Below are 19,087 nucleotides of genomic sequence, written 5' to 3' on the forward strand. Positions count from 1 at the left end.
TTTATCAGCATTAGATATTGATCGATATTAATAGCATCCCTACTCTCTTGCATTTACTTTAGTACAGCAATTCCTGAAGATGATTTTTCCACGATAGCTTCATCAGTCCGCGCGGTCATCCCCCTATGGTATCTGGCCCCATATCAACCACAACATCTGATTTCCAGAGCTAGATATCTCACTCGAAGTAAGGCTTAATTTTTAAGTAGACTGAGTGGTCCCGACTCTGCGTATGACCCTAGGAAGTCATAGGTCTCTCTGTTCAATAACTCTGTAAGACATGCCACTGCTGGCGATCCGTCGTTCTGCTTGACCATCTAGGCTGTTGCCAAGGTTAGAAGGAAGCGTAAGTAATGAATCTTCTGCAAAATCGCATTTGCTTGAAAGCTTTTGTATGCGCGGCAAGCTTCGTAGAGCTAGGTAGAGGGCTACTGTGCTTTGTTGGTTGTAGCCAATAACTCAGCAAAGGAGTGGAGTATGGTTAGGGATTTGAGGCTTTTTATTCAAAATCTCAAGATAATAGATATCCACTAGAGCATAAACCAAGATAAAGAGAATGTTCTGTGCCTAAGCCTTGGTTATCCAAGGACGAAGCTGTCAAGAAAAGTTACACCGAAAGATGTAGGCATACTATGTATACCAAACCCTGTTGACATTCTTCAACAGACAGCCCTTGTAGCTCAGTGGTAGAGCGCTTCACTCGTATTCCAATACTGCCATGAAGAGGTCCGCGGTTCAATCCCGCGTGGGGGCAAGTTGTCTTCTTTTTTTCCCTCCGTTGTGTTGGCCCCTTGAGGCACGAATGGGGTGAGTGGATACCTAGCTGGGATGTCGACAAATGAAAGTCCCGCTTACTAGGATTAACCAAGCACCCCCCGTAGCTCAGTGGCAGAGCACTCCACTTATTCTTATAAGTATTCTTAGGAGACGGCCGCGGTTCGAGTCCGCGCGGGGGGATAATCTTTTTGGTAATCTTTTTCTTCTCTGAGTTGGTTATGCTCTACGCGATCGCTATATCTCTTCTGATGAATTTTAAGACATGCCGATCGGGGGTTATTGTTGTGTTGGTCTTTCTATTCTCGTGCTTAGCGGGTTGCAGTGGTCTCCACTGCAGTTGACGCCTTGGGCTTAGTGCTTATACACCAGGTCTGATATGGTATAGTATGTGCAACATGCAGATGGAACTAGCTAGAATAGGTGCTAGACTCCCCTCCTGTCTCTATAAAATGGTTGAAATATCTAGCGCTTCACTTGTACATAGTACTTCTCATCTATGAAGAGGTCTGCGATCTGATTTCGCGCAGAGCTAGCTGTGAGGTACCAGCCATCGCCTGAACTTGCCTACCACTGTGAATCTTCCTATTGAGAACCTATAAACAATGCGCTTGCTGGGTCTAGGGACTCGAAGCTTCAGCCTTTTGTCAGATGGATCTGTCGAATCCCTGGAGTCACTCTAGAGGAAGCGCACGTAGCGCGGATCCTGGCAGCAGCTTTTCCCCAACTGCGCCATGCCAGATGAGAGTCCCAACAATCATTCGTAGTTGGTGATCAGCTTGCCAGTTTCTCTAGGTACCAATTGACCTGGTGGCATAGTGGCAAGAGTGCTCGCTCTACCTTTTTAGTGCTGGAGTATGCATGGAGGCGTTCTTTTTCCTTCCGCCACGGGACACGGGCTGAGTAGGGATAGTTAGCAACAGTATATCAGCTCATACATAGTACAAGCAAGCTCTTCAATGATGCCATGGGCTAGGATATTATGATTGTATAGCATGGCATGGCCTTCAAACCTCTTGGACTATTCTGTCCTAGCAGTTTTTCTGGGTGGGTACTTGGGGCGGTGAAAGCCAATGAAACAGTTAATTAAGAGTGGGCCTTGTTACTGTAACCAATCCCCCCCGTAACTCAGTGGCAGAGTGCTCCACTTATTCTTATCACAAGTATTCTTAGGAGAAGGCCGCGGTTCGAGTCCGCGCGGGGGGAATCCTTTTTTATCAGCCACCAAGCACTTTTCATCAAGGCCTCCCACCCTTCTTTCCCATCCTTTTTGGGGTTAATTTTATGGGCTTTCTTTTTGTATATTCCTTTGAGGACGTTTTTCTGGCTTTCCTTTCCTCTCTTTTGTACTCTCATAGTGAGCAGAGTGTGCACACTGTCTATCTCCATTCGTCGAGACCGATGACCCCCTCCACCTAGGATCGTATCGAAAGGATCCCTAGCACACTCATCCGTGGATATGGTATCTGCTCACATTTGATTTCCCCTGCGTCCAAAGTCTCTACAGGTCTGCGTTCACCCGTACCTAGCGCTCCAAGTGCTTTAGTAAAAGAATGCAGATTGTTGACTCACAGCTTCTTGCTTTGCACCGATATGTGGAGTTGTGGAGCTTGACAAGAAGTGATCGCCTACTTTAAGAGCATTAAAGGGTAGTTTAATGCCCAATAAGCTGCCCCAGCCGCATCTCAAACAATTTGACTCACGAAACTTTTCAGTTTGTTTCGCATTTCGGCCGACATCGTGTGGGATATGTTGTAGAAACCTAGGACCCAATCCTGATGTCTCGCAAGCTTGAGTATGAGAGGGATGCGATAACCTGAGGTATTGACATCCCGTGCTAGTTGAGCCATTATACCGGTCAACGAGAAGGACCCTGACGATCATCATGGCAGCTTGTTTCTGCCGCCATCCTATTCACGAGCCAAGCCCGTTGGGGGCAGCAATGAGCCGTGTCCGTAGGAGTCACACGCAGGTTCCCCGGACTGAGTCATTATAGCGAGTCGGGGGAGTCCAAACACCTATTAGGATTGTTTCCCCCTGCCCAGTTAATGTAATCCATCCAATTATCGATGTCAGACACCAAGGTTGGCAAGCACACCATCCAGACTAGGCTTGATATTGTCGCCGATTCGGTCGAACATCGGAGGTGTTGGAGTCTAGTGCATGGATTGGCCAGATAAGAGGACGATTCAAGGCCAATCCCAGCAGGTTCGGCGATATCGTTGGCTGTTTCTCGGTCAGCTTGGGCGGAAAAGGACAAAGTCAGCGAGGCGGCGGATGACGAATCACCGTTACAGGGAAAGCGAAGTCGGACTTCGGAAGGCCAGGAAGAGGATACTTAACCACAACGGGTGCGCCTGCCGAGTTCTTCTGCCTGCGTGTTTTTTCTTGTCAGGCACGACTTGATTGTTGTCATTCTTCTTGCAGTGCAGCTGCAGAGATGCGATGCAGATGTTGCAGATGTTCTGAAAGGACATTTGAAATCCGGCTCCAGTGATTGCCTCAAGCCACTGCGTGCCATAGTCGACTGATCCCTAACAGCCAATTCCGCCTCTGGCCTGTTCTGGGCGGCTTGAGCCGGTCGGCTACCAACTCCACCCCAAATTGCCTAGGCATGCCTCGATCGTCGCTATGAGCAGAGGGCCTTGCATATGGCTACCTTTATGATTACAGTCAACTGAAAGACTAATGACCTCTCTATCTACTTGCCAGGACACCGTCATGGGTTGGTCTCCCACCTCCGCGCTCGATGGGGCCATTGTCTCACTCGCCGCTTCCTATCACCGTGCCTCCAACAGGGATGACCGTGACTGCAATGCGAGAAGGAAGTAAGCAGGGTCTTGGCCGGGGCGCGCTACATCCTACGCCTATCAAGCAACACGAGTGAGCTGATGGGCCGCATCTACACATACTCCGTACGGAGTCAGCCATCGCCAGGGCGCGGGGAAACCCGACGTTGCAGCCGTCTTCTGCTGATCGTCTCATGAGCGGGGAACGTTGGACTGCGATGAGCCGACCGTGAGCGCCCTTGCGCCCTACGACGACACTGAACGGAGTTTGCCTCGTACTCCGCTGCGCTGCGAATGAGACACGCCAGGCTTATCAGCAAGTCGACAGCTTGAAGATTTATGTTACCTAACGCGTTCCGCATGCGGTGGTGCTACCGACGGCACCAGTGATTAAGCCCTGGTCCAGCTTGGCGTCCGACTCGATGAATTCGCCGTAATACACCCGTCGACACGCGATCTGGAGGCTCAAATTGAAGGGAGGAAGGCTGCCTGATTGACACGGAAATGAGACTGAGACATCATCCGCCATCATGCTGGGCATAGGAATTAGGAACAGGGAAGAACAAAGGAATTGGCAAACCCTGTGAGGGGAAGCCACGAGGGAGTGGAAACTTGGAAGAAATCGTCGCTTCCAACCGGAAAACTCCGACTTCTTGGCGTTCCATTCTGCTGCCGGGCTCTGGCCGGGCGGGCCAATCACGGCGGCCATTTGCCATCTCGGCTGGTGCTTAACGCTGCTTGTCAATTATTGTCATATCGAGCGTCGCCTCCGGCCTTTGGGTTACATCCGGAATGATTCCTCGGTCTAAGCGGTTCGGTTCTCACTTGACCACGGACAGGTACGTTTCATGGTGGTCATTGGCCACGCTGGAACCAGACGGTCCCGCTTCGGCTACCTCTCTATATCGCCCACCGTCAGTATAAGGTGAGGGCCGTTTCCCTCGTCAGGATCTCGTGCCTACCTACCTTTCCTGAGGAAAATTGCGCCCAGTCCCCCGCTCGTCCCTGGGTTTTTCCTGCCTGGTCCCTGCAAATATGTCTGGAGAGCATGAGGCTGAGATCACTCAGTAAGTGTCCACCACTCTGTTGTTTGGTTTTCACCCTTCCATTATAGCCACGTCCATGGCCTGTGGCTCTAAGAGTCATTCTCCCGTCACATCTCACCCTAGAACCACCCTCAGAACCCCAGTACTAATTGGTATCTCAGGCCGCAACAGGGCCATGGCACCGTCACCGACAACATCGTAAACGAAAAGGCAGGCTTTCCCGAGGCTAGCGAGAAGGCATTGAGTGCCACTCCCGATGGTGAAGAACCCAACGCCGAGGAAACCGCTACTCTTCGTCATGTCGCCGAACATCTGCCTATCTCCGCTTGGCTTGTCGCCATTGTCGAGCTGTGCGAACGTTTCACCTACTACGGAATGTCCGGCATGTTCCAGAACTATGTCGACCGCCCTCTGGACGGGAGTGAGGGACGCGGTGCCCTGGGCATGGGCCATCAGGGAGCCACTGGTCTCACCACCTTCTTCCAGTTCTGGTGTTATGGTTCGTTTGTCACCTCATGCGCTCTCAAGCTCTCGTACTGATATCCTGGCCTTAGTTACTCCCATCCTCGGTGCCATTGTCGCTGATCAATACCTCGGTAAATACAAGACCATCGTGGTCTTCTGTATCATTTACCTGGTCGGTCTGCTCATCCTGGTCTGCACTTCGATCCCCACGGCTCTTAGCCATGGTGCCGGCGTTGGAGGTTTCATCGTGTCTATCTTGATCATTGGTCTGGGTACTGGTGGTATCAAGAGTAACGTTGCCCCTCTCATTGCCGATCAGTACAAGCGCAAGAAGATGGCAGTCTCGACTACCCCCAAGGGTGAAAGGGTTATTATCGATCCTTCCCTAACGATTCAGCGCATTTACATGATCTTCTATGGCTGTATCAACGTGGGCTCCCTGTCTTTGTTGGCAACCCCTTACATGGAGAAGTACATCGGCTTCTGGTCCGGATATCTGCTTTGCTTGTGCATGTTCGCCGTCGGTACCACGGTGCTTATCGTTGGCCGCAAGTACTACGTTGTCCGCCCTCCGCAAGGCTCGATTATTACCGATGCGTTCAAGGCCCTGTGGATCATGATTGTCAGCCGCAACATGGATGCCCCCAAGCCCAGCTGGCAGGCGGCCAACGGTGGTGCCAGGACCAACCTGCCCTGGGATGATCACTTTATTGACGAGCTCAAGCGTGCCTTGGTCGCGTGCCGGGTGTTCTGTTTCTACCCGATCTACTGGGTTGTCTACGGTCAATTCTCGAGCAACTTCGTCACCCAGGCTGGCCAGATGGAGGGCCATGGAATCCCGAACGACCTGATGCAGAACTTCGACCCTATCTCTATCATTGTCTTCATCCCCGTCCTGGAGACCCTTGTCTACCCATTGCTGCGTCGCATGCGCATTCGCTTCCGCCCCATTACCCGTATTGCCCTGGGCTTCGTTGTCGCCTCCCTGGCTATGATGTACGCCGCCATTGTTCAGCACCTTATCTATTCCGCCGGTCCCTGCTACGAGCATCCCCTGTGCGAGGCTTCGGAAGTTGATGGGTCGACCACTGGCAACCACGTGCACATTGCGATTCAGACTCCCGCCTACGTCTTCATCGGTCTGTCTGAAATTTTCGCATCGGTGTCCGGATTGGAGTATGCCTACACCAAGGCCCCTCCGTCGATGAAGTCCTTCGTGCAGTCGATGTACCTCCTGACCAACGCATTTGGTTCCGCTCTCGCCGAGGCCCTGACCCCCGCCGCCTACGACCCTGCTATCATGTGGATGTTCGTGGGTCTGGCTTGCGCCTCGTTCATTGCCGGTATCATCTTCTGGCTGGTGTACCACCACCTGAACGACCAGGAAGATCAGCTGAACGCGCTCGACGCGGATGACCCGGATGCTCCCACGCCGGCTCATGAGGAGAAGAAGGAGCAGGAGAACTGAGCTCCGCTCACTCTACCATTCTAATGTACTATAATACTTGACCCGCAGTTTTTGTGTATACGCGCTGAACGCGATATGATCTCGCGCCGGGCCGCGTAGAGCACCTGCAGAGCAGATGAGGGGAGCGGGTGTACATACGATGTACGGATTATGCATAGCTTGTTATTCTTATGATTAAATATAATTGATTTGCCTGAGATCCTCTTGAGTTGGACGTATAACCATCCGCCGGCGGAATCAGACCGACCGACAGACTTTGCAGCGCCGTCGTCGCCAAGCCGTGCCTGAAATTATTCTCGAACAACCCACCGAACCCAATTAACCTACGCCGGTAAGTGGACCCCGTTATCTACCATCTGTAACTAGTACCTTAAACCATTGCGGTGGATAAACTCCTTAGGTAATGGGTATCCATTCTGCGGTGAATCACCGGCAGTTCTTATTTCTTCACCGTAGGTGGATCGAAACCGAATACGATCTAGCATTCAGTTCCCTCGCAACCAAGAAACCTTCCACTGCTGCTATATACTTACTAGATTGGTAGATCTTCTGCGACACGATCGTCGATTCATTGGCCGTAGTGGGAAGTAGGGCGTAGGGCGGACGTATACAGAAGTGGTATCTAGTGGTAGTGGTAGTGGTTGTGGTTATGGTTGTGGTGCGGAAAACCGTTTACTGTCACTTATCTAATTCGATAATGCACAGGATGGGTGGGTGAGTGGAAGGTGAAAAATTATGCATGAGTCATGCTCCCCTCTTCTATCTAAACTAGTAGCCTTTGAGCTATCTAATTAATCCATGGATTGGTTGGGATTGGGTTAGATACGTATGTACTATGTAGGGTTAAGAGAGGGGTTGGGATCTAGGCTGGTGTATGGAGGAGATAGATTATGGTTATGTGTGTACTGTGTAGTGGTTCTTCGTGTTGGGTTGGTTGGTTGGTTGGTGGTGGGTGGGTGTAGCCTTGGACCGGCCGTTGTGGTGGTTTGGTGGGTTGGATGGTGGTGTGTGGTTTGGTGAGGTTGTTCCGTGGGTTTGGGGGGGGTTGTTTTGTGGATGGTGCTTTTTGCTTCTGGATTTGAAGTTAATTGTATCTTTAACGATGGTATTATCTGGGGAGGGTTCTCGGGAGGGATTTGCTGGGGTTTGTGGCATACTAGATACGACTAGGTGTCTTTGGAGTGCTGCTGCTTTGGAATTTGGGTAGTAGGGCAGAGAATGGACAGTCGGATCTAGACCTCAGTCTAGATCGGTTATAAGTTGTATGTGGAGGTATGTACCTTGCTTGTTGTTTGATGCTTCATGCTCCATGTACTTTAATGGTATGTAGGTGGTTAAAGTACGGAGGACAGATGGAGGAAATATATCTCCTTACCGCAATGCAGATATATGCAGGATGAATTATTTGCGTTCTTGATCATTGCATAAAGTTTATTGCAGGATCGTGTTCATCTCGTTTAACGAGAGTCAAGCATTCCGTTTCCATGAAAATGGTATGCTATGCCAGGGATTCGGGAGAATAGTCCAGAGGTTCTGGAAGTTAATGCTGGCTGCATGTGATGTTGCTCCCCTCCACTTTTGGGTCACACGTGTTGAATGGCTAATTGTGTCGGGCGGTGCTAGGCTACACAATTGTTGTGGGATTTTCAATATCAGAAATATTGATATAAATGGTTAGTGGCTAATGGCTATAGTTTGCTGACAGGCTTCGTCTGGTTTATGATAAAGTTCATCCGAAATCCGGATGCAAAAACGGCTGCCTGAGGTTACTTTGGGGATTGGGGCAGTGCCCGATGCGGCTCCCAGGGTTTGAGCGCACGTTGCCATTTAGACACCGACATTTCGTTCCTCGATGATTTGGAGACTGGATGCACGCACCTGCAGTCGAATGGGGTTCGTTGCTAATTATACTCTCGTTTGTGGGTTAGGCTGACAGGCTTTGCCCTGGAGGGCCAAGAAGGATCGCGGTGGTGGAGCTGCAGTGGAATCTTCGATCATGGCACTGGACCACTGCCACTGTTTGGGGTGTTCTGTAGTGGAAGGTATAAGTTCTAGATATTTGAGAGTACTGCGTATGCGTAAGTAGGCCAGCCAAAATAGCAAAGTTAAATACAATAAGGCAGATGAAATTGACGGGATGGTTCTGCCGCTCTGGAGATTGGGTATCTGCGCGCGGTGGGGAAGCGGCGTCAAGGGAAATGAGCACTAATGAATACTAGATCCCCTCGCGACTCATTATTGCTGATGCGGTGTTGGGGTGTGTATGGGGTAGATAGATTGAGCGCGTAGGCCGTAAAGAATAGAGATGTTTGGCAGGTGGGGAGACCGTTGAAGCTGTACCTGCCAAAGCCCAGGTTAATTAAGTTTCCAGGTCATAAACATGTGTGACGTGCAGACTGTTGGTTCACCTCGTGCTGGTTGCTGGGTGCAGAGCAGAGCCGATGGTCGGCTTGGGGGCGGATCCGAACAGGAGTGGATAGCTCAAGACACGGTGTAGCTCTAGTCACTTCCTTTGTTATGTCGGTGGATGCTGTCTGGGAAACCTCTTTCTTGACGGTCTGGTCGCATGATGGCTTACCATCAAACGTGAAGAAAAAGCAAAGAGCTGGAAGTAAGGAGAGACCCTGTCAGGACCATCCTTCTTTTTCCGCAGGCGAGGAGGACCTACTATAATGCCTGGGGGGATGATAATTGATATCGCATCGTCCCAGGCAATTGCGATGATCGTCCACTGCATGATATCTACATAGTCCTGCGATCCACCGTAGCATCACCCAGGGCCTCAGCCCATGCCTTGATCCCACTTTTCAGGCCCGACCGAGCTGTTTCAGCGACCGTTGACGGTGGATGTTTTGATTATCATCATGGTGGAAAAGGGGACTCGAGGATCGCCGGCCGGCCTGTGCAGCTAGTTGGAAGCCCCCTACTAATAATATCGAGAAAACCCATCGTCGTAGGTTTCACCCCTGATTGATGAGCGCAAAAGAGAAAACAGCTTGACTTCCTCTTCTTCATGGTTCTCTGTTGTCGGTTTTCTACCTCCTAACCTCATAATCCCTCACCCCCAGTCGTTCCTTAATTGCAGTGACACTTTGCCATCGGCGGGCCCAGAGCCAGTCCAATCCGTCCGTTCTTTCGCAGCCGCCAGTGGCTCAGCCGCCTTGTCTCAGTCTCACCCGTCACTCTTTCGTCCTCCCCATCGTTTCTTACCTCACTTCCTCTCTGTCGCTTTTTTTCTGCCTGCTGCTCTCGTGTCTCCCCCTCGAATTCCCCCACCTTATCCCTCTTCGCTTCTTGGACTTAATTTTCCTCAACCTTGGTCCACCTTTCGTCGCTTCTGGGGTAGTCGCACTTCGCCGAGTCGCGCGTACTCTTCCATCGTCCTCGTTTCCCGTACGACCCCGAGCTTCCATCACCGTCCGGAATACACGCTGCGACCAGTAGTGACCACCACAGTCACCACACTGCATCACGATCCAACTGTCCCAAGTGACGACCGCTTGAGCAATTTGACCTATAATTATCCAAGGATCGCAATAAATCATCATCATGAGTGTACGTTGACCTAGCCAGCCGTGGTGCTGACCTCTCCCTCTCTGCTACCCCTCTCCCCTGATGGCCGACCACCGGGGCGCATTCCTCAATGGTCTGCTAACTTGCCGATCAAAGTACGGCGGCAACCAGGGCGGCTACGGCCAGTACGACCCTTATGGTCAAGATCACACCAACCCTTACAGCGACGCCAATGCTATGGAGCAGGGAAACGGTAGCTATGGTAAGCGCACCATGTCCATGACCTGACTCGATCGGGGCCTAACGTTTCGCTCGCACTTCCAGAGATGGGCTCTTATGACCCTCCGATCGACACAACATCTATGTTGAACAAGTGCAGAGAGATCAACGACGGTATCGCGGATCTTCGCGCCAAGCGGGAGGGCCAGCTCGCCGCCGCTCAGAATGCTTTGCTGGACTCGAGCACCGGAAAGGAAGATCAGGTTTCCCGCCAGACCCTGGATTACATCGAGGACGAAATCAACAACGGCTTCCGTTACCTCCGTGACCTTCTGAAGAAGGTCAAGCAGACCCCGGGCTCCGGAGACAACCGCGTACAGACCCAGATCGACGTCACTAGCCGGAACCTTCGTCGAGAGATCGAACAGTACCAGAGGTGCCAGTCCGATTTCCAGAAGCGCCTGCGGGAACAGGTCCGCAGACGTTATGAGATCGCCAACCCCGAAGCCTCCCCCGAGGAAATCGAGCAGGGTGTTGACAATGTCCTGATGGGTCAGGAGCAGAGCTTCCAGGTACGCCCCCCAAGGAGAAATTGGATAAATTATGCTAATACGCCCGCTAGGTCACTGGTAGCCGGACAAGGCAGGCCAACGACGCGAGACAGGCCGCTTTGGAGCGATCGGCCGCAATCCGCAAGATCGAGCAGGATATGATGGAGCTTGGCCGACTATACCAGGAGGTGGCGGAGCTTGTCCACCAGCAGGAGCCTGCTGTGGAGCAGATCAGCCAGGACGCCGACAATGTCGCCCAGAATGTTTCGCACGCGAACAACCAGATCACGGAAGCTATCGCCAGCGCTCGTCGGGCAAGGAAGTGGAAGTGGTATGCTCTGCTTGTCGTCAGTAAGTGGAACCGATGTCATCATCCGATATGTAGGCCGAGCTAACGCAAATTTCTAGTTATCATCATTGCTATCATCGTCGGTGTTGCTGTCGGTGTCACCGAAGCGAACAAGTCCAAATAAGCCGGTGAATCTCGTGGCAACATGCTATATTTGGCTTGATCTGATGAATCGACTTGCTCTGATAATGCTTCGCCATGCCAATGCCCTTCATATTCCAAGATACCCTCTGAGGTATCAACCCTTGGCCTGTTTCTGTTCGTTCTCCGTTCCAATTTACGCCAGGCTGTAACGAACCTCATATCGTCTGTGTACCTTGTTCTCGTCCGGTGCTCTACTTCTGTTGACCACGCTTACGGTAAGCCAAGTCGAGGACGTTCGCCTGCTGTGATTCTTCTGTTGTTATACCACTTTGTCATTTGTTTGTCTTGGTTTGAAAAGCACGTCACCTGCCGATCCTCTCCTTTGTTTGTTTGGTCGCCTGTCGTTCTGTATCCACTGATCGGTCGTGTATAGTTTCTGCGTCTTGGGGCGTATGCGGCCTGATGATCCCTGTCGCTGCTCGTTGGCTAGGATGCGCATGATGCTATCGCAGTGTATATATTAGAGTCTCTTCGTTGCCCCTACTTTGGCGCTAGAATCATGTAATAATCGACTACCTTAATAATAATGTGTCCAATGAGTATGGTGTGATGACGGCGCTGCCCTAGATGCCGCACCTGTTCGATTTTGTATATGCATTGTGGGTATCGCAGACCAAGTGAACAATATCAACCCTTCCTCGTCTAAGCCTGGGCCTGTCTTTCCTTTTCCCGCTCTTCCTCCTCCGGTGTCTTTGTCCGCAACTGCAGCGCATGGATGCCTCCCTCCTGACTCATCTCCTCCTTCAACAACGCATAGACCATACGGTGGCGCGCGGGCTGGGGCTTCGACTGGAACGAGGGGGAGGTGATTGTGACACTAAACCATGACTATCAGACCAGCTTTTATCATATGAGCTTAAGGGCGAATGGACGAACTGAAAGTGAGTTTCCTTGGAAGTCGCTCCGCGCATGGCGGCATGATGCGCGTGGAGATGAGAATCGTTGCGGATGATGAGGGTGGAGGGGGAGAAAGCGGTGGTGACCTAGAAAACTTGGATTAGCATCGCTATCACCTATCATGGATATGTCTTATGCGGACCTTCTCCCGGATGAGATCTTCGATGGGGGTAGCGGAGGTGGAGGCCATTCTGGAAGCAGTGAGGGAGAACAGGCGGCGGGGTAGGAAGCCTGGGAGGCTGGTGCGGGGGAGCATTGAGGGGCGTAGTTCTGGAGACCCGTCTGGGGGTTTTGTATTGCAAGGAAAAGGAGGATTGAACGACGAGCGCAAAGGGTCTGGGTCTGGAGATGACTTGATGGATGAGAATCGAGTGGCCGCAATTGGCGGAGAGGGCGGGTTACTGTTTCGGGAATGGTGCGGAGCGACGGTTAGTTCATGTTGTCCGACAGCAATCGATGAATGGCTGCTCCTCTTCCCCTCGGCCCTGTCAGATAGAAGCTTCCACGATCTTTCTCCCGGACGGACGGCTGAGCCTTGGACCTGACTGGTTCGATGCATTATCTTAGCCTTTCTATGTCTGTTTCAGCGGCGTCAAGGACCGATATCCGGAGCAAAGCACCGCCAAGTTGCCGAGCCGAGACCGCAAAGCTCCGATGCGCTTCCTCCTCGCCCAAATGACATCAGTCCGTCGCGCGCTTGCAATCCGCCTGAATCTTTTGCCTTGGGTATGCATGCCGGATCATTGAGGCTTTATAAACCCTACAGATAGAGACGGAGGGTCATGTTATACGGACCTCAGTCAACACAGCAAATATGCCAGGACGCACCTTGATGCCGCTCCTCTCGCGGAGCTCAACTGCCTCGTCTCGACCTCCGCTCCAGACCCTTCGAGCTTGGAGAGCTTGTACCCATCGCCCCCGGTCTTTAGTGTCGCCTGTTATTCGTCGATCGCTTTCGTCCCTACCGAACCTACCGCTCTTCCGTGCTCTTCACAACCACGATCAGTCCAATCTCGCCGTCGTTCACAGCGCGTCTGCTCGTTCCTTTACATATGGCAACTTGGTTGCGGATGTACTGCAGGCGAAGGAAAAACTAGTTGAGTCTGCTGGGGGTAAACAAGATGGCTTGTCTGGCGAGAGGGTCGCGTTTCTGGCTGAAAATAGCTACGACTACGTAGGTACTGTGTTTCCTGCTCTCTATACTCTGTTGGAATGCCCTTGCTGACTGTGTATTAGTGACGCTTCTTTCTATTCTTGCTAGCGATGCGATTGCCCTTCCGCTCTCCCCGGCCTTTCCCATTGGCGAATTGAAGTATATTATGGATAATTCTCAGGCGAAGGTGCTGGTCGCTACGGAAAAGTATGCGGGGAAAGCGCAGGACCTTCTCAAGGCGGACCTGGATCGGACACCGGTCCTGGTTGTCAAGGAGAAGATTAAAGTTGGCGCTCATAATTCGGGGTCTGTGTCATTGGAGGATCTCAATGCGAAATCTCGTGGTGGCATGATGCTCTACACTTCTGGCACCACCAATAGACCGGCAAGACCTCTGCGTTTGTGATAGCTAGGCTGGGCTAACAGGTATTAGAAAGGTGTACTGATCCCTCAGTCAGCGCTGACAGCACAAGCCGCATCTCTCCTCGAAGCGTGGAAGTACACCCCTGAAGATCGGTTGCTTCATCTGCTTCCCCTGCACCACATCCATGGCACTGTCAATGCAATCGTCACTCCGATCCTGGCAGGATCCTCCATTGAGTTCATGTTTCCCTTCAACACCGATGCTGTGTGGAAGAGGCTGGCAGCTCCATTCCTACCGAATCCTTCAACGACTGACAAGATCACATTCTTGACTGCCGTTCCCACCATCTACAACCGGTTGCTGTCCTCGTTCCCGGGCTTAAGTCCCGAGATTCAGGAGGCGGCACGGAAAGGCATCTCGCCCGAAAGCATGCGCCTCAACATCTCCGGCTCCGCAGCCCTACCAACGCCAACCAAAAAGGCCTGGCAGGATCTCAGCAATGGGAACGTTCTTCTGGAACGCTACGGAATGACCGAGGTCGGAATGGCCATCAGTTGTGGACTGGACTTTGCCGATCGCGTTGATGGTAGCGTTGGCTGGCCACTGCCATACGTGGAGGCAAGACTGGTAGACACAGACACCAACGAGGTCATCAAGGCCGGAGAAGAGCGCGACAACAACGGTCGAGAGCGTGAAGGCGAGATCCAGCTTCGCGGTCCAACCATCTTCCAAGAATACTGGGCCAATGACAAAGCCACCAAGGAGTCCTTCGTCCCCGGCGAGGACGGCAAAGGCGAATGGTTCAAGACCGGAGATGTCGCAACACGCCGTGTCGTCGACAACGCCGGCAAAGGGACCAGCGGTGAATGGGCCCAAGGATCCATGTACTTTATTCAAGGCCGTAGCAGTGTCGACATTATCAAGACCGGCGGCGAGAAAGTCAGTGCGCTGGAAGTCGAGCGGGAACTGCTTTCCCTGTGAGTCCTCATTCAGCTGCCAGCTAATCCAATCAATCCGCTAACCAACTTCAACAGTCCCCAGATCGCTGAAGCAGCTGTCGTCGGCCTTCCCTCCGACCAATGGGGTCAAAAAGTAGCCGCTATTGTCGTTCTAAGACCCGAAGCAAAGACGGCCGGGCGCAACGGCAAGACATGGGGTGCTTTGGACATGCGTCGTGCCCTCAAGGACCGTCTCGCCAGTTACAAGATGCCACAGGAAATGAAGGTTCTGGAGGGGCCTATACCGAGAAATGCGATGGGGAAGGGTGAGTGTCTATATCTGAAGATCAAGCAGTCATTGCTAATACTTTTGTAGTCAATAAGAAGACGCTCGTGAAAGAGGTTTTTGGTATCTAGGTAGGATTTGTGAAGGTATGCTATGTGTGATAATGTCGCTGATCCTAGACTTGGGATATATGGTGGACTGTACGCTGAACATAGATGAGATGTCTTGCATACTGAGTAGCATTGGATGAGGTTCCATTCAGACCGTAGGGGATATACACGTGCACATGTCCCTTTGGGGTGTCAAGTTAGAAGTGAAAGTGACAAGGAAGGAAACGCTGCTGGTCCTAATGTCTCAAGGTAGGGGAATAAAGAGCCACTCACATTGGTTCGTCTCCCCAGAGTCCTAATAACCGAGCCATCAAGAAGACGAAACCAGCCAAGACACCACCACCGCCACAGCCCAGTAAGGCAAGCCCCCTTCGAGGCTACCTTCCCCAAATATCTCCCACCTAGACAGATAGTAGCAGGAGCAGGAGCAGTTGCCTGGTGCCTAATATCCAGTAGTACTGAGTACTATAGCTCTACCAGCCCACCGCTACTTACTTTACATAGCTAAGCCACTCGGATCTGGTTTGATTCTGTGGGCGTTGGCGGAATATCCCGCCCCCGTTAAAGCACGGGTGAGGCGAGGCGAGGCGAGGCGAGGCGACGTGATAGCTGCACGTCTTGCTGCAGGAGAAAGTTCCCCCTCATTTCTCATTTCTCATTCCTACCATCGGTCGTTAGGGATATGATAGATAACTCCTGTTCGATATTTAACAACAATTTACTGTTTTACTATAGGTCCTGCTTCTAATTTGGTCATTCAGAAATTATCTTCTTCTACTGTGATAATCACAACCCCTTATGAGAACCAATGCAGTATGGCTTGTAGGAGAAATCGGAGAATAAACAAACATTTTAAAACAACACCTATGCATGCAGTAATCACATCCCTGGGATGTGGCTTATGTCAATATTAATTTCCTGCTTGTACATAGAGTAGACTAGGACCTTGCAGCGGTGGTTCGGAAGCAAACATCTGGCTGGGAGCACCTCCCCTCTTCCCCGCGCACGCTGTTGATAGGAGGAGAATGTGTGGTGCTCAATGAAGTTGAGATAGGTCTTGTGGGGTTTTGGAGGGGATTGGGGTGAAGAAAATTGGGGAGGGGAGGGGATGGATTTGTGTCCCTGTTGCTGTTACTGATTATTTTGGTGGACGTTGGACTGTTGTAGTACTGTAACCATTAGTCGATTAGATGCGATGATGTGCTGAGGGAATGCAGAACAATGGAGGGAATTGAGGGTGTATACTTGCGCTAGCGACAACGGCCATAGGGTGAACAGAAGAGCACGGTGACCCGCACTGACCGCTAGTGTACATACGAACCACTACAACGCAGTAATCACTTGGATATGATACTGTCATGCCGGACAAACGGATGGTAGTGGCTAATTGTGTGGCTCGGATAAATAGCTGAGCTAGCAGCATAGCTACTAGATAGGCATACAGAGTGCTGAAGTACAGCCCTCTAGCTCCACTGTCACTGTTTGGGGTGACCTTCGTTACTGGTTATCTGTGAATAGCGGCTCTCCTCTTCCCAAGAAGTCAGCGTCAGAAGTATGATCAGGCCATGAGAGCCTCACTGATGCTGTCAAGCTGCAAGCCAGTGTCTGTTCGCCGGCCCAACGATCTCGGCAGATCAAGACAGCAACGTCTTTCTGACCAGCGGGGTTGGAAATTGGGATCGTCAACGACCCATTTGCTTTTCCTAGTGACACTGACCCGGTTTGGGCGGCTCTTTGGCGTCACCCAGAATATTTGAACCATCCCTCGAAGTCTTAAGGCCGTTAACGGCTCGCTCGCCTCAGGGGGGCCTTATCCAGCCGCAATGGGAACAGAAGCCATATGATAGGTACCTTGCGGAAGGTTAATCATTGCGACATGAGTCGAGTCAGGTCTGGCCCAAGATATCCATCACATTAGGCGGACACTTGTGCCTGTGCTCAACGTGTGCTGGGCATTGGCCCTTGTCATCTGAGGGGTTCGTAGCTGGATGCATGTCATATATGCAGGGATCATTAGCAGTATGTCTGAGAGAATAGTCAGTATATTATGCGCGGCCACGCCCACGAAGGTGAGCTTAATGAGAGTAACGCCTCCAATGGAGCGGGGACACTAACGGCCACTCAAAATGTACATCGTTTTCCTTCTCCCACTTGTCTATCTCTTCACGAGGACTGTCTACCGTATCTACTTTCATCCTCTTAGCAAGATTCCAGGGCCCAAGATAGCAGCAGCCACTCACTTTCACGAATTTTACCACAATGTCATCCGTGGTGGAAAGTTCATATGGGAGATTGAGAACATGCATAGAAGATACGGTATAGAATACCAGACCTGGTTGGATTACATGCTGAGAATACCGATAGGCCCAATTGTGCGAATAAACCCGCGAGAAGTGCATATCTCTGATCCATCAATGTACGACGAGATCTATGCTGGTGGTGGACGAAAGCGCGAAAAGGACCCGTCCCTGGTGTCATCTTATGCTTCATCATATGCGGCGCTGGCAACAATCGACCATGACCTTCACCGGGCCCGTCGAGCCCCACTGAATCCGTTCTTTTCAAAGAAAGCTGTATCAGAGCTCTCGGACATTCTTCATGAGAAGATATTTCTTCTATCGTGGCACCTTGAACGGGCACATACAGAACGAGCTGGGATCACATTAAGTACTGCCTTGATTGCACTGACAGGCGACATTATCACGCACTACCTTTATGGTCAAGACAACGGGTACCTGAAAGACCGAGACCTGGCGAAAAGAAACATGGTATGGGAGATCATGGCTGAGGGCACTAGTGCATGCCATCTGTTCCGGTTCTTCCCATGTATTCCAACGTTAACAAAGGCATTGCCTGGACGACTCATGCGCCTCATTCGTCCAGCGTTGTCAAATGTCTACGATATGCAGGAACAGATTGCACACCAATCAGAGGAAGCCCTATCGCTTCACGGTCCTTCGAAACTAAGGACGATCTACCATGCTCTGAATGACCCCTCCGTCCCTACTTCCGAGCGGTCCCTAGCTCGTCTGCGCGACGAGAGCTTCATCGTCCTGATCGGAGGAACCGAAAGCACAGCGGCGACATTGACATTTGCAATATATCACCTTCTCCGCAACAAGGATATGTATCTCAAACTCCGGCAAGAGTTGCAACAAGTCATGCCAACACCAACCAGTGAAGCGAACTGGCCACAGCTGGAGCGGCTACCGTACTTGGTAAGTTATCAAATCTGGATAATTGAGATAGTCGTATGTCTAATTGCAGGGATGATATGGAGCAGACGGCTATAGTCAACGAAGCCCTTCGACTAGGAGCAGCAGCCTTGCGACCAGCACGAGTCGCACCCACGGAGACACTATATTATCAGGGGCACAGCATCCCACCTGGCGTGAGCATCGACTGCCTGGAAATTAGTACGGTTGGCTGACACTGTAATCTGCAAGACCCCGGTCAGCACCATCAGTTATTTCATTCACAGAAACCCTGCCATATTCCCTAATCCAGAGAGCTTCAACCCCGAGCGATGGATCGAAGCTGCTGAACAAGGAGACAATCTTACCCGGTATCTCGTTCCTTTCACACGGGGTAGTAGAGTCTGTATTGGAATGAAGTGAGTGTTCTCCACATCTCAGCCAGATTGCCCGGTCGTCAGCTCGCTATCAATGAGTAATCGAGCTGACTGCATATCCAGCCTAGCCTATGCAGAGCTGTACATGACTCTCGCGTCCATTGTGCGCCGCTTTGACCTGGAACTGTACGGGACGCAGCCTAAGGATATGGAGTTTACACGTGAGATGGTCGTACAGCGCCCAGAAAGAGGGGTGTGGACGCTCGATGTTCGAGTAGTCGGCGTCACTAAATGAAGGAGGATGGCGGAGTCGGTGGTCACATGGATTGGCCTTTTCCGACATGGACATCTGTTGGAGATCATGTCACCAAATAGAGCACAACCTCGGTTGACGAGTTAAAAATCACCCAGAAATGCTCTACACTCGTCTTTAGGTGTAACAAATGAGAC

At 51.5% G+C, this 19,087-nt stretch overlaps 5 protein-coding genes and 3 non-coding genes across 8 annotated transcripts; 7 read left to right on the top strand and 1 right to left on the bottom strand.

Moving 5' to 3' along the window:
* Positions 1-669: 669 nt before the first annotated feature.
* On the top strand, positions 670-754 carry BO80DRAFT_t53. Its single transcript has one exon. It is a non-coding gene; the product is annotated as a tRNA-Thr (tRNA).
* Positions 755-871: 117 nt separating this feature from the next.
* Positions 872-957, top strand: BO80DRAFT_t54. The gene has a single exon. It is a non-coding gene; the product is annotated as a tRNA-Ile (tRNA).
* A 934-nt stretch (positions 958-1,891) lies between these two features.
* BO80DRAFT_t55 lies at positions 1,892-1,980 on the top strand. Its single transcript has one exon. It is a non-coding gene; the product is annotated as a tRNA-Ile (tRNA).
* Positions 1,981-4,435: 2,455 nt separating this feature from the next.
* BO80DRAFT_231834 (peptide MFS transporter) lies at positions 4,436-6,552 on the top strand. Its single transcript, XM_025714479.1, has 3 exons — positions 4,436-4,630; positions 4,753-5,108; positions 5,164-6,552. The coding sequence occupies exons 1-3, from the start codon at positions 4,599-4,601 to the stop codon at positions 6,540-6,542; spliced, it is 1,767 nt and encodes a 588-aa protein (XP_025578610.1). The 5' UTR covers positions 4,436-4,598; the 3' UTR covers positions 6,543-6,552.
* Positions 6,553-10,381: 3,829 nt separating this feature from the next.
* On the top strand, positions 10,382-11,298 carry BO80DRAFT_347613 (syntaxin; the record flags this gene model as incomplete). The annotated part of the gene is made up of 3 exons (XM_025715430.1): positions 10,382-10,846; positions 10,897-11,176; positions 11,234-11,298. The coding sequence occupies 3 exons, from the start codon at positions 10,382-10,384 to the stop codon at positions 11,296-11,298; spliced, it is 810 nt and encodes a 269-aa protein (XP_025578611.1).
* A 662-nt stretch (positions 11,299-11,960) lies between these two features.
* On the bottom strand, positions 11,961-12,471 carry BO80DRAFT_347570 (BolA family protein; the record flags this gene model as incomplete). Its single annotated transcript, XM_025715428.1, has 3 exons — positions 11,961-12,135; positions 12,195-12,301; positions 12,358-12,471. 3 exons carry the CDS (start codon positions 12,469-12,471, stop codon positions 11,961-11,963), a joined length of 396 nt encoding a protein of 131 aa, XP_025578612.1.
* Positions 12,472-13,029: 558 nt separating this feature from the next.
* Positions 13,030-15,087, top strand: BO80DRAFT_347430 (acyl-CoA synthetase; the record flags this gene model as incomplete). Its single annotated transcript, XM_025715420.1, has 5 exons — positions 13,030-13,393; positions 13,452-13,766; positions 13,806-14,709; positions 14,767-14,996; positions 15,047-15,087. The coding sequence occupies 5 exons, from the start codon at positions 13,030-13,032 to the stop codon at positions 15,085-15,087; spliced, it is 1,854 nt and encodes a 617-aa protein (XP_025578613.1).
* Positions 15,088-17,192: 2,105 nt separating this feature from the next.
* BO80DRAFT_491043 (cytochrome P450) lies at positions 17,193-19,035 on the top strand (the record flags this gene model as incomplete). Its single annotated transcript, XM_025723675.1, has 5 exons — positions 17,193-17,382; positions 17,431-18,284; positions 18,350-18,457; positions 18,513-18,679; positions 18,761-19,035. 5 exons carry the CDS (start codon positions 17,193-17,195, stop codon positions 18,930-18,932), a joined length of 1,491 nt encoding a protein of 496 aa, XP_025578614.1. The 3' UTR covers positions 18,933-19,035.
* Between the last annotated feature and the right edge of the window lie 52 nt (positions 19,036-19,087).

The sequence above is a fragment of the Aspergillus ibericus genome (assembly GCF_003184845.1).
Source record: "Aspergillus ibericus CBS 121593 unplaced genomic scaffold BO80scaffold_6, whole genome shotgun sequence".
Classification (NCBI taxonomy): Eukaryota; Fungi; Ascomycota; class Eurotiomycetes; order Eurotiales; family Aspergillaceae; genus Aspergillus; species Aspergillus ibericus.